Raw genomic sequence first — 16,141 nt, 5'->3', positions numbered from 1 at the left:
CCGTGTGTGTGCACGGCGGTGAGCGAGGCGGGCTGTACCAGCGGCTGCAGCGGGACTCGCGTCCAGGAGCCAGCAACGGGGGGGAACTGGGATCCAGGGGCAGCTACGGGGTGAACCGGGTGAACTGGGTGCCTGAGCGCAGCTGCCAGAGGGAGCCCCGCGGTACACGTGCATCGATCCATGCAAGGTACCATCTCCGCTGACAGACCTTCATCCTGGTCAGCCAAGGAGGGGAGCAGGATGAGGCCGTTGGTTCTGTTTGTGCGAGTGCTGCGTGTATCAGTCTGCGCGGCCAGCTGTACATACACATATGTGTGGTGTACGTGTGTACAAATGCAGCGCACTTTTGCCAAATACAGATCACATCAGATTAACCGGTTCCCCTTGACAAGACACATGAATTTTCCAGACAGAAAACACACACACGGCAGATCTTACATTTTAAACTTCACAAAAAACCCCACACAGCAGAAAACCACTGGTGACTCCAGAAAAGACAGGGAAGAGTACAGCTGCCATCCATGGAAGCAGACGTACAAGGCAAGCCAGAAGGCTCACATTGCTGTTGGGAGCCCGGGGCAGTCTGGAAGGACCAGTACGGCAACCTCAGCCATACCAGTGGGGTTTTTGTTCATCGGGGGTACCAGCTGGAAGTGCTCTGACGGTTCAAACACTTACTGCTCAGCCACTAGGACCCCAGTTGCAGGCTTGTGAGGAGCCAAAAAGAGGAAGGCCTGTCTCATACTATCAAAATTCTCTACCTAATTTTGAGGAGTGTCTGTAAAATTTAATCTATCAACATTTTCAAAGAATAGGCGGGGTCCCCATTACGGCCTAAAGAATCAGGGCCCAAAAGGAGGAGTCTGGGCCACCGACCCCTCTACACAGGAACAAATTGGTTCTAGTAGCAAGAAAGTCAGAGATTCAAATGGGCAGGAAGATTTGCCCGATTGCTAAGTTACAAATCAATGGCTATGGCCTGTTCAGGAAAAAAACAAACCAACCAGCCAACAGTGGCTTGAAAAGGGGAAAGTGGCTTTATTAAAAAAAAAAAATTAATTACCAATTTCTGTCGTGGTTTAATGCCAGCCAGCAACTAAGCACCACGCAGCTGCTCACTCACTCCCCCCCCCACCCAGTGGGATGGGGGAGAAAATCGGGGAAAAAAGAAGTAAAACTCCTGGGTTGAGATAAGAATGGTTTAATAGAACAGAAAAGAAGAAACTAATAATGATAATGAGAACACTAATAAAATGACAACAGCAGTAATAAAAGGATTGGAATGTACAAATGATGCGCAGGACAATTTCTCACCACCCGCCGACCGACACCCCGCCAGTCCCTGAGAGGTGATTCCCTGCCCCCACCTCCCAGTTCCTATATGAGATGGGACGTCCCATGGTATGGATGGAATACACCGTTGGCCAGTTTGGGTCAGGTGCCCTAGCTCTGTCCTGTGCCAACTTCTTGTGCTGTGGCGGGGCATGAGAAGCTGAAAAATCCTTGACTTTAGACTAAACACTACTGAGCAACAACTGAAAACATCAGCGTTGTCAACATTCTTCACATGCTGAACCCAAAACATAGCACCGTACCAGCTACTAGGCAGACAGTTAGCTCTATCCCAGCTGAAACCGGGACAGTCACTACAGACCTTGAAACAAATTATACCAAAAGCTCATGAATCAGAAGTCAAGCAGAAACCATAATCTGGATGTACACTAACACTAGTTAGTGCATATACACCAGCAGATCACGTAAGAATAAGGTAGCAGCTTCATCTTTAACTCTCCATAGCACAGAGGATAAAATTCGTGTTGTAATAGGAGACCTCAGCCTAGCTGATGGTAAATGCACAAAATCTTGTGGATGTAGCCTTGGAATTTCCCAATTAAAACCTTCTTGAAAACACAAAAATTTTCATTAAGCATTTGTTTTTGTCCACCAGGACAGAACATTATATTAGGATTTATCCAGGCTACCAGAAAGGAACTGATCACACAAGCAAAGACCAAACACTACTTACATAAAAGTTGTTACAAATCGTTTGGTCTTGCTATATGCATTCTTGAACAGAGTCCAAAAAAAAAAAAAAAAATATACACACGTCCACATGCATGCTGCCCAGTTACAATTTTGTGCCTCTAAAAAGGGCCCCTTTTACAGTGCTGCAAGGACCTGCCAAAAAAAAAAAATAAATTCCAAAAGGTAAGGAATACTGGTTTAAAGAAAAAAACATGAATGACAGTTTGTAGTAATTTAGCCCAGGTTTGGAAAACATATAGCTGCACCTAATGAAAAAAGATTGCAAGAGCAACAAAATTGATTGCTTAGAGAGTAAAACAATACTTTTTTAAAAGACTAAAATAAAAAAATCACACTCCTCATATATAACATTAGGAAAAAGAAAAATGGAAGCTTACAGGATGTTTAATGATTTTGGTTAGCTCTTTTTTAACAAATTAAGAGCACAATGACCTCTAACAATTGTATCAACCCATTATGAGATCAGAATGGTTGAGCAGTTGATAACAGAGCAGGAAAAAACACAAGTATTTGATTAGAATCTGTTCTGGTTTGGGAAGAAACAGGTTATGTGTTTATAGCAAGGGATGGCACTGAAACACTTTCCATTCCAGCAACAACTGAAAGGGATGTTAAGTCGCGAAAGTCTTCCGAGCCAAATGCCTTAATGCCATAATTAGAGTCATGTTCTCTTGCAGCAGTCCTAACCGCCGGGCTCCCAGGAGCAGGCAGAACAACATCCTCTGCTTGGCAGTAGGATGCTCACCTGGAAAGAGGGGGCAGAGTCCCGGATTCCAGACTGTGTGCCTTGTAAGTGTTAGGATCAAAATTTTCAACAGAAAAAAACCCAAACCATGCATACACTGTTACTTTTTCATAAACTGAGACTGGAACACAGGACTCTTCTTCCTCCTCCCTGTCACAGATCCCATAGCTGTGCACTAAACGCCCCACGGGACTGCAAGGGGAGACTAACTGGGTATTTTACTGTAGCGTCTGTGTCTCCGCGCCGAGCACTGCAGCACACTGACCCCTTTGTAGACCAAGCTCCCCATTAGCATCTGGCACTGCCGCAGCTGCTCCTGGCACGTCACTCTAAGGCTAATGTCCGCGTTGCAAGAAAGATGTTGATGAAGCACAAGTAGGACTCAAAAAAGCACTGCGAAAGTGATGAAAGGCTTAGCTAGTGCAAAAGCAGGCAACTCATTTATTTTACTGACAAAAAGGTTACGAGGCAAATTCATGATAGTCTAGTAGTACTCTCATAGGAGAAACAGAAATTGGATACTATTGGGTCCATCAGTCTACAGGCCAAAAAAAACGGGACCCAGAAGCTGGATGACGAGGCCAGACAAATTCCTACTCAGAAAGAGGAACAAAATTTTAACACTGATGGTCAACGGCCATGGAAAAAATATGAAAGCTTGTGCCAAATCGTCTCTATCATTGCCAATTTTTAAACCGAGGTGGACTCCCACCCCGCCAAAGACATGCATAGGTCAAACAGAAACTAGTTCATGTAACCAGCAGAGTGTGTTGAAGGATTCTTTATCCTAGCAAGAGACTTTTATCTCGGTATCTCTGACTGCAGCCAACACTGGATAATCAAGGGCATGCTAAAGCCTTTCAGCTTTACTGAAGCCAACTTGGGGCATAAAACTTTACAGAGGACAACAAAGGGAATAACAAAACCAGTAATATAGGCTCTGCCAAATCTCAAAATAAGCAAATGCTTCTGAACATCGATTTTTCTCTACTGATAGACTGAAGGTATGATTAACTTCCAGAATGCTACGGGATGCCAACAAGAGTCCCTGGGAGATGCTGAAAAATTGGAGAGGCTCCAGCAGAGCGCTACCAAAAGCATTATAAGGCAGGAGAATTTGACATAAGAAGAGAGACTGATAGAATGTGGTTTGTTCAGCCAAGAGAACAGAAAGCTCAGAGAAGATTTAATCAAAGTCTTCCAATACATAGGAAATAGTTGTAAATGAGATGCAGGTACTCTCTACAGAAGGATACTTGCTATATATACAGGATACATATGCTATAATATCTGATGTGTACCTACAGTTGGATTTATTATAACACTGTCTTTCTGCTTCTTAAGTGCATACTACTAGTTCCCTATCTGTCCTCTAGAAAAAAAAAAGGATACCAGAAGGAAAATGCACTATTCATTGCTAACATTGTCATGGTTTTTTTTCTGTTTTGTTGAGACAAGTCAGTAGCCCTGAAATCAAAATAATTTCTTTTTGTCAAAGCTAAGGGTAGATCCACAAGCCAGATTTACTCTCTTTAGCCCTGAACATGTTTCTCTAAGCTTCTGAATTTCAGTCTACTAGTAGTTCTTCATCTCTGGGCTTTAGTGACCGAACTCTAAAGAGTAGCTTCAGTCCAGTTCAGACCAGGCCTCTCACACTTTTTTTCTGTGTGTGTGTGTGTCCCCGCAAAAACCCATTCAACAGCATGGTCCATTTAAACACCTATACCCCAGCTCTTTGTTGTTGTTGTTATTAGTTACACACACTCGTCCTATACCAGCTGGAGGTATATAATCGACAAATGTTATTTCTCTTTTTAGTGTAATCAGTATCACTAATCTAATCCTTTATTTGCGGTCTCAATTTTCAAAAGCAAAGAACGCAAAACAAACATTTTTTTGCTTACACTCCGAAGTATAAACAATAGTAATCTAAAAGTGTACAGAGGGCAAATGAACTGTGATAGTGGCATTTAGTCCCTTCCACACATTAGTAAGAACGCAGGGCACTCAGTACTTTCAGTAACTGCCAAACTATTCAGAACACTTAATATGTTTTACAAAGAGAGAACAGAAAATTAATAACATCCTGGAAATTAAATACTCTCAACAAATTTACAAGTTGCTCAAAGACTTCCACTCCTTCTGAATGAAACAGGAAGTTACAGAAGAGATGAAAGACACTAATTGTACATCACAGCCCATGATTGATTTCTTTTGATTCTGGCACATGATGTGTCTAAAAATATAACATCTTCTGAAAGTACTGGTTTAGATATACCAAATTTTAATGGTCTAGAAAAATAGGCAGGAAAAATAAATAAATTCTGCAGAGAGCAACTTTAACCTAAAAATGCTTTTAGGGAAGGAGTAGCAAACATTAATACTGTTTTAGCAGCATATCTATGCCCAGAATAAAAGCCATAGGTTGACATAAAACTAAGAATAACATTCTCCCTGATTTACTCCACTAGAATTATCAATAACTGTAGTACTGAATTTTTAAAATGCTACATTGACTGCAGATGACCACAGTCCTTGCTTAACATACAGCACAACTTGGCAACCTCTGAAAAAACCACACACCTAACCCAAATCAGCAAGAGAAAAGCAAACCCATTTTATCTCACTATTTAAAAATTCTACAGAGAACTACATCTTAGAACATACTTTGTTTATAGAACTTCAATTTCAATATTCCACGTAACATAGATCTGCAGCCATATCTGGAAATAAAATGTATTTTCCTGAACAACTTACAAGGCTAGACTTGTGTAAAATCACTGCAATTTGAAGTTATCCTTTGAGGCACAATGTTTTTCAAAATAAGGCTCAAGTAACTTAAAAGGTAAGTAGAAAGTGTTTGCTTCATTCTTCATGCTATTCACAATAAATAGCAAGATGTCTATCTTCCTTGTTCTACTGGTATGTTTATAAAAATGTACTTCTTTTAAGCTTCAGTGTCATTTTGATGCAAAAGTTAAAATAATTGTTTCCCTAAAATGACATAACTATATTAAAAAAAAAAGGTATTTGTTTTTCAAAATGAAATCTAATTTTAAAAAGTACAGATTTCTATCAATGACAGCTGGGATTGTCACAGTACTACAACAAAACCTGTAGTATTTCACCATTTAAAAGATCTTCTGCAAAACAGTAAGGAAAAACAACTCCTAATATTTGGATTTTTAAAAATTACTAATCTGCAGTATGTCATGTAGGGAAGTATCAGAGCTGAGTTACAAGCCAAGACCCAGCTGCAAACACAGATGGGTTCCCTAAATGTCATGGAGTCTGGAGCCAGTCCACTTCAATCAGGGGGCCCAACCAGAAGAAGGCTGTAAAATTCCTATAAATGTCTGAGAATGACAGGAGGAGGACAAGCCCTACAGCACACCTGGAGCAGGCAATGTCTTCACAACAGATCTTTAACCCAGCAGACCTCAGAGTATTCAAAGGAACAATGCTTTTCTGAGTCAAAGATAACACTGATACCTGGAAAAAATCCTTGGTCTTGGAAGTTAGGCTTTGATGAGGTGAGGAGCAACGTGGTTTACATATGCCAGAGTAGTAATGCATCTACCGCAATATGTCTGCATCACATAATTTTTTGAGCAATATTAGTTTTTACATTGGTAAGCGCTATGTGGCTGTAGATTGTACCACTTAAGCATGCGATTCAGCAAGATATAACATTACTGACACCCTCGTTATTAACAAGTGACTACCTGTGAATTAAGTCTGTAGCAATTCAGAAATGAAGAGGGAAGTAAGTTTATACTCCCAAGCACCCACTGAGGCACTCCTGGCTCATTTACCAGGCTATTCAGTGCACAATTAATCATTAATTCCACAAAGCACCTACCTGCCAAACCAAGTGTTCCTTTACAACAGCTGTACCTGATAGACAGACGCTCAGCACAATCGTATGAGATGCAGAGGTCAAGACGCTGGCAACTATAGCGTCCCTCATGTTGAAGGGCAGCATGGTATACACCACAAAAATAATGAACAAGAAAAATGATACCTGTGCAAGACAGCAAGACAAAAAAGAAGCATGTCAAATTCACTTTGGAATAACATTTAAAAAGTAGCATTTAATGTTGAACTGTCTTCAGCATAAAGTTACACATCAGTTTTTTACAGGAAAGTTACTGCTAACTACTACAGAATTAGGAAGAATGCATTTTAAAAAGTGTTGGAAAAGTGCAATTTCAAGATACTACATAGTGGTTTGAGAACTACACAATACTCCAAACTTTTCAAATTTAACTTCAAATTTATTTTTTCAAATTTTAATTTCATTAACACTGTTTACAGTTAGAGCATAGTTCTCCTGGGACTGGTGGTTTCTGATTGTGAACTGCATTGCAAAGCAATTTGCCAAACCCCTCCAGAGGGCCTAAATTTCAATGCAGAGAGGTTTCATTCATCCCGATGCACTAAAAATTCACAATTAATATAACATGACATTATGCAAAAAAGCCCAAGTTCAGCTAAGCATTTTGGTTTAATAAGATTATACTTCATGTGTATCTACACGATGTATGTCACATTCCATTAAAACACTACATTTTAAGCTAATATATTTATTTGGACATTAAAAACAACTTCAGACAATCACAGCCCATAAGCAGAATTTACTGTTAGCTTCTTTTAAAGGATATTAGTATCCACAGTAACTTTATGGAACAAACTCTCCAAAATGCACAACCCAACCTGTAACAGCAAAAGGGATTCCTTCACTATATATACAAAAGATCATATATTTGATGGTATGCATATGTTCCAAACTCCACCACATGTTTGAGAAAATGTAACTAGATTTGGGACTCAGATTTTGCACACTCAAGTAAGTAGGCAGTTCTAAAAATGTGCCAGCTTGCATATAATTACATCCTTAAGCAAGCCTTTCCATCAGTTTTAGTTGACTTACAAGCCTATTCACCCTCTAACAGTTGTATGCACACAGTATTTAACTCTGAAAGCTCTCAAGCAGGTATGAGCAATAACAATTTGCTGCTCACTTCTCTTACTGTCAGTTTGTTTTCTTCACATCTGCACGTGATGATTCCATAGTCAAAACTGAACCCTCATGTATGTGTACCTACAAGACAGTGGAGGCATTCTTCTCCATCATGGAGGCAGAATTGGATGGAGAAGGAAGTCCACTTCTGTTCTCCACTCATCTTTCTCCAATTCCTCCATTAAGATTAATCCAACTCCTTCCTGATCACTCATACTCTTCTTGATGCTGCCCAACCATCCCATGTGCTCAAGAGTGAAGAAGTTCACTGGCATGAAATGAAACGGAACTGCAAAGGACGTGAGGGATAATAAGAAAGTAAAGTAATAAAAATGCAAAGGGGAAACTTTGCTTTTCCACTCTTCCAATCTACCAGCTGATAGCACCAGGTCACAGAACTGTTTGATATCTGTTTAGTTTCAGTCCTCCCTAAAAGTTTTAACTATGAACAAATGTTAGTAAAACCAACAGCAAAGAAAAAGGTGTGCAAACTTGGTCTAGAAAAGAGAAGGGTTATGTAAGTATGATGTTTTCAAATTGTCCTGGCTGGGTAAAAATCAGTGATACTGAGAGAACTAACTGATAGTCTCAAAACTTGGGAAAAATGTAGAAAGTTCTGGTAGGCTAGAAAAGGGAAACCTAGCACATGTCTTCGAAAGGCTGGGAAAAAGCCTAAGGAATTAAGAACTGGTCAGCTTAGCTTCAATTCCTGGAGCAATAACAGACCAAATAATAAAACAATTCATAATCAAGACTTCTGAAAGTTAAGAAAAATGTAAATAACAGCCAACGTGATTTTGCTGTGAACAAATCACATTACAGCAATCTCATCTTCTTCTGTCACAGTAACAGGCATCAGGGTAGGGGGAAAATCTGAATAATGAGTTGGCAGTAGCAAAGGATGTGAAAGGTCCTCTAACATACACATAAGATGAATGGATGCCACAGGCAAAATACCTTAACATCATGTAAGACCAGCTGCCTAAGAGTTTCCAGTTAAAAAAATGGTTTGAGGATGAATCCTGGACCCTAGTCCTGGAAGGATTTCAAATGCATCCAATCCCAGTGACTTTTCATGAAAACAAGGTTTTATTGTTTTAAAATTTAGCTTTCTAATTGACTAGGGTGAAGATGGCATTTACATATTTGTGAGAATTTTATGATTAGAAAATAAAAAGCCATCCTTCTCTAACTGTCCTGTCTCCAAAAAATGAAACTTGCATATTTTCTGTGCTTGAATATGGTTTGACTTTATAGCCAGACTAAATGATCCACCCCACTTGTGAGATACATGCTAGGTACTTACTAAACTCATTAGTGGATATAAGATACAATATGATGCTGTTGCTTTTCAACTTTGACATAAAACAAACTACTAGAGCACATAAAAAAGATTTTGTTACATTGCAATGCTTCTAGTGGTATCAGCTCCAAATTTGTTATACTGCTGTAAACAAGTATCCTTTAAGTTACCCCACTACTTTCCTTGATCTAAATAAATGGATAATATCAACCTTCCACAACTACAAACAGAGGTTTCAACCCCTCCTGACACTACATGTTCAGACCTCAAACTCCCTGTTACTCAGCATCAAACAGGCTGAGTTGGACTGGAACTGTGTTGAAGAACACTTGATAACAAATTGACCTGTCAATTCTTGTATTTGCACCTTCAAATTTGGGTCTGAGAATGCTGTTGCAAAGCAGGAGATGTATCAGTCAGGCTAAGATAGAAACTCTCATCCAAAATGCACATAGGAATGGCTCCTGTCAATAGTGCTTGATTCTTGGCCAAACTCCTTTCCTCTTCTTTCCAGTAATGGTCTAATGACCCAAGGGGTTGAGAGCTCCATTTATCACACAGGTTCCTTTTTTATTTCACCATGGCTCAAGAATATTCTCCCCAAGTACCCTGAAATAAGATGCTTCTACCTTTCATCTTGATAGCAAGACATTAATGATACGTAAGGCTTGGGACCTTTCAACATATTTCAAAATGTCGCTGTATTTAAGTTTGATACTGTAGAAGTCGATACTCAAGGCTTCTGAGCAGGGTGATTCTTCAGGTAGAAAGAGGAGACAGACTTTCTGGACTGAGTCACAGTCTGCAGAATGGACAGCGGCCCTTGACCCTTTCCATGATCTTTTCGTAAGAATTAGCAGAATATTGCTGACAGAAACATCAAAAAGCAGTGATGCCAAGCTCTGAAGGACCCCGCTATCCCGTTGCAAGAGTTGCTGATGCACGTCACTGCGCGTCCACACTTGGTGTGTGTACCCATCAGTAAACACAGTATTAATTTACAGTGCACTATTTTTGACACTACTAAAAGCAGCCTGTTCCACCAAAGCATGCCATAACCACAAAGCCTGTCGCTGTTTTGAAACTGTGTTGGAAGCAATCTTTGATGTGAGTCATCACTACAACTGCCTAGTTGAAACATGCTTTTTGTCCTGATCTGAACTTAAATCACTTTAGGAATTTGATTCTCAGAGACTTTTTTGATGAGCTTATGTTATCCATACCTTGGAGATGGGGAGTATTTGGGCATTGATGGCGTGCATCATAGCACACAGCGCTTGCTTTTGATTAACACTGGTGTAACGTCTTACAGAGAAGTATGTGGCTTTCCTGCTTTTATTGAGGGGTATCTAGGACTCTTGCCCGTCATTCCTGACTGTCAGAGCTTAGCAAACTCTGCGTTTGCTGCTCTCTATATCTCTTCTCCCACACTTCAGTAGTGCCACATTTTCAACTACTATGTAAGCAGTTCTTTTCCATAGCAATTTAAAGGATGATGAGCTGCCATAGTGCAGCTGCCTAGATGGGTATGTAACAGACTATTTTTCTGCAGATGTTGTGCAGCTGCTTTCAGAAGGGCAGTGAAAGTTCTCATACAGATTGCTGCAGCAATGTCATTAGAGAGACTTGGACACCAAATGGTATAATGACAGCATGGCGTGGGATATCACTGATGATCACAAACACTCACAAACACTCATTCTTGTCACACAACACAACATAAAACTATAGATAAGCATCTTTCTGCGTCTTGCAAAATGGAAATATTTTGGCTATACAGGATAGAGTAGCAGGTCCTTCTTTAAATCAAGCCCATCCTGAAAATTTTTAATGATAGCATTTTTGTCCCAGCATCTCCAGATGTATGTAAGCCACTTCAGCCTCTGACCTATAATGGTGACTGTGATCTAGGAGAACCGGTATGAAGTTGGTAATACTTGGTGGTTCACAGACACTGCAGTTGGAAAGGTCACTGGTTTGGACTGTGATGGCACAAACTGCAGTGGACCCAACCCGTGGACCCAACCTGGTTTTGGAGCCCATGGACCCAACCTGTTCTCAGAAACTTCATCTCCCTGGTGTCACCAGTTCCTACTCTGAGTGGCATCACCTTAACTATGAAGGCTGTCTGGAATAGAAAGTTTAAGATATTTTACACATAAAATTGTCTTTCCTAGCATATAGGGTACCACAGGGGATGTTGCTTTTGACCCTGAGAACAACTGTACAAAAAGATATGAATCATTCATTTTCTACAAATTATGTTCCAACAATGACTCACAATTTCCCAGCTAGACAGCCTTTTTAAGATTGTGTTAAATGGTTAATCGTTAAGTGGCTTGGCATATGTAGAATTCACTCAACTTAATGTTACTCTGACCAGAATTTCCCCTTGAGGAGTATGACATCTTGGCACGGAAGCAGGCATGCAAATCTAAATGTACTGTTTCAGTATGAGTTAAAAGCACTGCTTTTGGACACAGTCAACAGTAATGAGGCTAGAGCTAATAAAATCTCTGTAGTTCTTTGGGACAACTTCTTACACGTAAGTGTAATGACAGCAAAATGCTTGGGAAAATAGTGCTAGCTTTTACTGTATAACCAGAAAAGACCCTGTTCCTATAATTAAACTGTTAAGACTACAAATATTCACACTAAGTGGGCCAGCCCACTATAGGATCACTTTCAGAGGTTTTTCAAGATCAGCTTCCTCCTTACTGTGTATAGGGAGTAAAAATTCATCAGGTAATTAAAGAATTTTCCCTTGGAAAGACACTTGGATTACAGCTCTTATTTCAAATGTTGTCTGTATACACAATCACACAAAAGACAACAACCTAATTTTTCCAAATGAATAACTAGGTTTCATAATATAATTGGCAGGACCTACTAATCTTACAAGATAGTTACAAATACTATATTCATGTTTTAATAAAATGTATGTATTAATGTATCAGAAGGGTACTTATACAAGCTATAAATATGTTAAAACTTTGTGTAGGCAGAGTAAAGGTTGCAAATATGTAAAGGTCTTTGCCATTCTACTTCTGAATTCCAGACCTCAAATCTTCAGACTTCTAAAAGCCAGGCAATGTTCAAAGAACAAAATAAGCTACTCACATAAACCAAAAAAATTCATTGACTACTGAAATCAACTTCTGTTCTGAGCCATCTATAAAAAGGCTTAAATTATGAAACCACTGGATAAGGTGAAGGTGGAACTGTTGTTCACCAAACCCTGCAACACTAGAACAAAAGGGCACTCAATGAAACTTGTAGAAGATTAATTTAAAACAGATGAAAAGAAAGTACGTTTTTACCTAGCAGATAGTGACCTCCTTGAACTTGCTGCCAGAGGAGGTCATAATGTACCAGCAGGTTCAAAAAGAGATTAAACAAATTCATGGACACCTTGTCCATAAACCAATAACAAAAAGACAGGGAAGAGATGTACCCTCTGATATCACTAACACAACTGCGGAGTCTGGCAAGGTATGAAGGGAACAGACCACAAAAAGTGATCAAGCTTGTGTGCTGCCTTTTAATAGCAGCTTCTCTTTCCATTGTTGGGGACAGAATACTGTGCTAGATGGACCATGGTGTGATTCTGCAGGAAGTTTCTTGTGTTCTTCTGCTAAGAGTCAAACATACAAAAAAGAAAAAGAAAATTAAAAAAAGAGAAATGAGAAAAGAGAGAAAAGAGAAAAGAGAAAAGGAGTTATGACACAGTAACCTCCCTGACTTTAAAATAAAGCAAGGGAATTCAGAACAAGAACTGAAAGTCCAAGGAGACTATGAACAGAAACCACTGTAGAACCATCCAGTAGTTGGAAGGGAACTGAGGGGAAAGTTCAATTTTCAGCAGCAACAGGATAAAATATATAAGAAGCTAAGTTTTAATTCATATAAAACCAATGTTTCTCAACTGTTGGGCATATCATAAACCTCAAGAACAAAACCAATAATGAAGATTTTGCTTGTGATTTACTCCACAAAATTATGTCCACAATAAATTATTATTTCATGCATTTTTACCAAATATAAACTTCTATTTTCCAATAATTATCATACAGGTAGTAAACAACCCTGTAAATCATGCCCTGTTCTTCATCATGGAGAACTCTCATACTAATAATCCCTTTCTTTCATGCAGAGGTCTGCATTTAAATGTCATCAGGAAACAAACAGTCATTACAGCCTCTGCCAAAAAAATAACCACAACTATTAGCAAAATAGGATAGAATAAAAGTAAGTTGGCTGCAGGAAAACAGGTATTTTAAAATAACTGTGCAACAAGGGACCTTCAAATGTGCTGCTGAAGTCACAGATTAATATGACAGTAAGATGAAAAACTCCAGAAAATGAAGGAAAATTCACATTTGGAATAATCAAGATATAATCTGATTACATGCTGACTACTGTATAATTGCTTTCTATGTCACAGAACCTCTCCTTTCACTGAACGGGATCAGTAAGAGGGGTATGGGATCTAACCCTAGGAGTGACCCAAGGACCATCAGCAGCGATCCAACAATCCAAAACAATTTTTGGTCCTTCCTGCCACAGAAAGAGGAGACTGAGCAACCATCATCTCCAGCAGCTTTGAGAGTATTCCTGAACACACTTGGAAAAGAAAGAATTTGGTTCACTCTCTAATGCCCATTTGTACTATCCTTCTCCTCCTCACTTAATTCTCCTCCTTCCCCTGTATCTTGTCACCCTCGTTTCAACCACAGTATAGTCCAATTAGTCAAGAAGACAGATTTGTTCTTTTACAATGCTGATAGGTCCCTGCAAGCAGAAAGGCAATTTCATAAAGCACTATATAGCCCAACAATGGCATGCGTTTGCACTGATTTGAGTCTCTAACTGGACAAGATGACAATAAGCTATACCTTTAGTTTTTTCAGTGATGAGACAAGTGTAAAGCATCAGAGATAGAGAATACATCATTCATCCTTGTTATCCTTCCCTCCTGTGTTTTGCCCGTAAATATTAAGATCAGAAACCTACAACAGCAGTAATAATTCCTGATCGTCACAGATAGCATCTTCTCTAAAAGGGACAGCTGATACCCTCTTTAATGCTACCTTAATATTTTTTCTTTTTGGTTTTTTTTTTTTGTTTTTTAATCTAAGGCCAGTGAGAAAGGGATTAGAGCACATTGCTAAAACCAAAGCCTTGTCTTCTCATGCCACCATAAAAGCAAAACCAGACATATTTAACTCTGACTAAGACCATGCTGCATCCTCTTCAGAACAATACCACACAATTCTAAAATAAACTGCAATTAAACTAATGCATTTTAAGAGCAGAAAATCAAGAGATCCAAATCATTATACAGCGTACGTAAACAGACTGAAGTCCAAAGTAATAAAAAATAATTTCACTCAGACTATTAAGGAGGTAATTTTGCAACACTCAAGGACTTGTGCCTCAAATTTAGGAGGAGTCCAGTAAGAACATACATTGAAAACATTTTCAAAGTTGCCCTAAAAATGAAAAAACATACACAACTGCGAAAGAAGCATGAATTTCATAAAAACCTAACCTGGTGAAAGTCCATGTTAAAATATGCATGCTTGCACATGCACAGAAAATATAAGCAATGACAGCAATTAGTTTAAATTAGAATTATAAGTTAGTAAGGGCAGAAAATGAATACACTACATTTCAGGAGATCTAAGGAGGTTTTTCTGCATGTTAGGCATGAAAGAGGTCTAACAGTGAATTTGATCAACTATTACAAGAGAATGTAAAACTTAATTATAATAATAGAAAAGCAGAACCATCAAATAAAAATGTTTGCTCTCTATTAAGGAAAAAGCTAAATGATATATTTACATTACGGTACAGAATAATTGCTGTACAGTTTTCTGTTAGAAAATATTAATTCACGAGTATAGAAAGCCACAGACACTAATGTTGAGATTTTTGAAACAGCAGGTCCAATAAACTATGCTCAAGCATCTTATAAGAGTTCTGGATTATCTATGTTGATTTTCAGTACCTCCCAAACATTGGGACAGTTCCAGAGAACTGGAGGCAAATTAGATTAGTAAAAGGTAAGAAAAGGGAGTGGAAAACAGCAAACAAATGGTCAACTTTTACACTGAAGGGACTGTATTGGAGGACTCAGAGAATTTATTCAATGTCTTCCTAAAAGTCTTCTAAAAAGGAGCAGAATACTGACGTGGCAATGTTTGATGGGTTTTTTATATTATTTAGGGTATTCAAAAGCAACAACACATGGGAAAAGTTGAAGTGCCTCACACTACGGTGACTGGGCCATAAAATAGCAGATGAAATCCAACATGATAAATGCAAAATAGCAGGCATGGGAAAAACAATTTTAACTGAACATTTACAAAAGCAGGCTTCACCTTAAGTTACCGCAACCTCAGAAAAAGATAGAGAAGACACTCTGAGCAGCTCTTTGAAAAAAAACAAATGATAGCAGTGGTTGAAAGGGGAGTAAAAGGGCAGCAATTATTAGGAAAAGAATAGAGAATCAAGCATCACGTTAACATTGTATGAATCCATGGAGCGCACATTTCTTGAATAGCTCATGCGATTCTTTTCTCCCCATCTTAAAAAAAATCCAAAGAACAAACCCCCATGTTGGTAACATCCCCCCTCAGCTTTCTCTTCTCCAGGCTGAACAGTCCCAGCTCTCTCAGCCTTTCTTCAAATGAAAGATGTTCCAGTCCCTCAGTCATCTTTGTGGCTCTTCACCAGACTCGCTCCAGTAAATTCGTATTTCTCTTGCACTGGGGAGCCCAGGACTGGACCCAGCACTCCAGATTTGGCATCACCAGTGCTGAGTAGTGGGGAAGGATCACCTCCCTCAACCTGCTGGCATGGCTCTTCCTAATGTAGCCCAGGGCATGATTGCATGACCAGGTCCAGTGAAGTACCACCCAAAACCCTGAGGAGGTCTAAGCCCTGACAGACCTATGCCCAGACACACTGACCCACAGGAACTTTGCAGCCATCAGACAACCTTAACAACACATCGAGAAGC

At 39.3% G+C, this 16,141-nt stretch overlaps 1 protein-coding gene across 2 annotated transcripts in view; it reads right to left on the bottom strand.

Moving 5' to 3' along the window:
- ADCY2 (adenylate cyclase 2) overlaps nt 1-16,141 on the bottom strand; it is a 196,798-nt gene that overhangs the window by 120,729 nt on the left and 59,928 nt on the right. The window contains exon 3 of one of the 2 annotated variants that reach the window (XM_049824068.1): nt 6,654-6,815. The exons of the other annotated variant lie outside the window; for it this stretch is intronic. Within the exon in view, the coding sequence (XP_049680025.1) occupies nt 6,654-6,815 (162 nt within the window). The remainder of the gene's footprint in view (nt 1-6,653; nt 6,816-16,141) is intronic. 2 annotated transcript variants of the gene reach the window in all.

This window comes from Accipiter gentilis, chromosome 20, assembly GCF_929443795.1.
Source record: "Accipiter gentilis chromosome 20, bAccGen1.1, whole genome shotgun sequence".
NCBI lineage: Eukaryota > Metazoa > Chordata > Aves > Accipitriformes > Accipitridae > Astur > Astur gentilis.
This window is presented reverse-complemented; position numbering and strand designations above follow the sequence as displayed.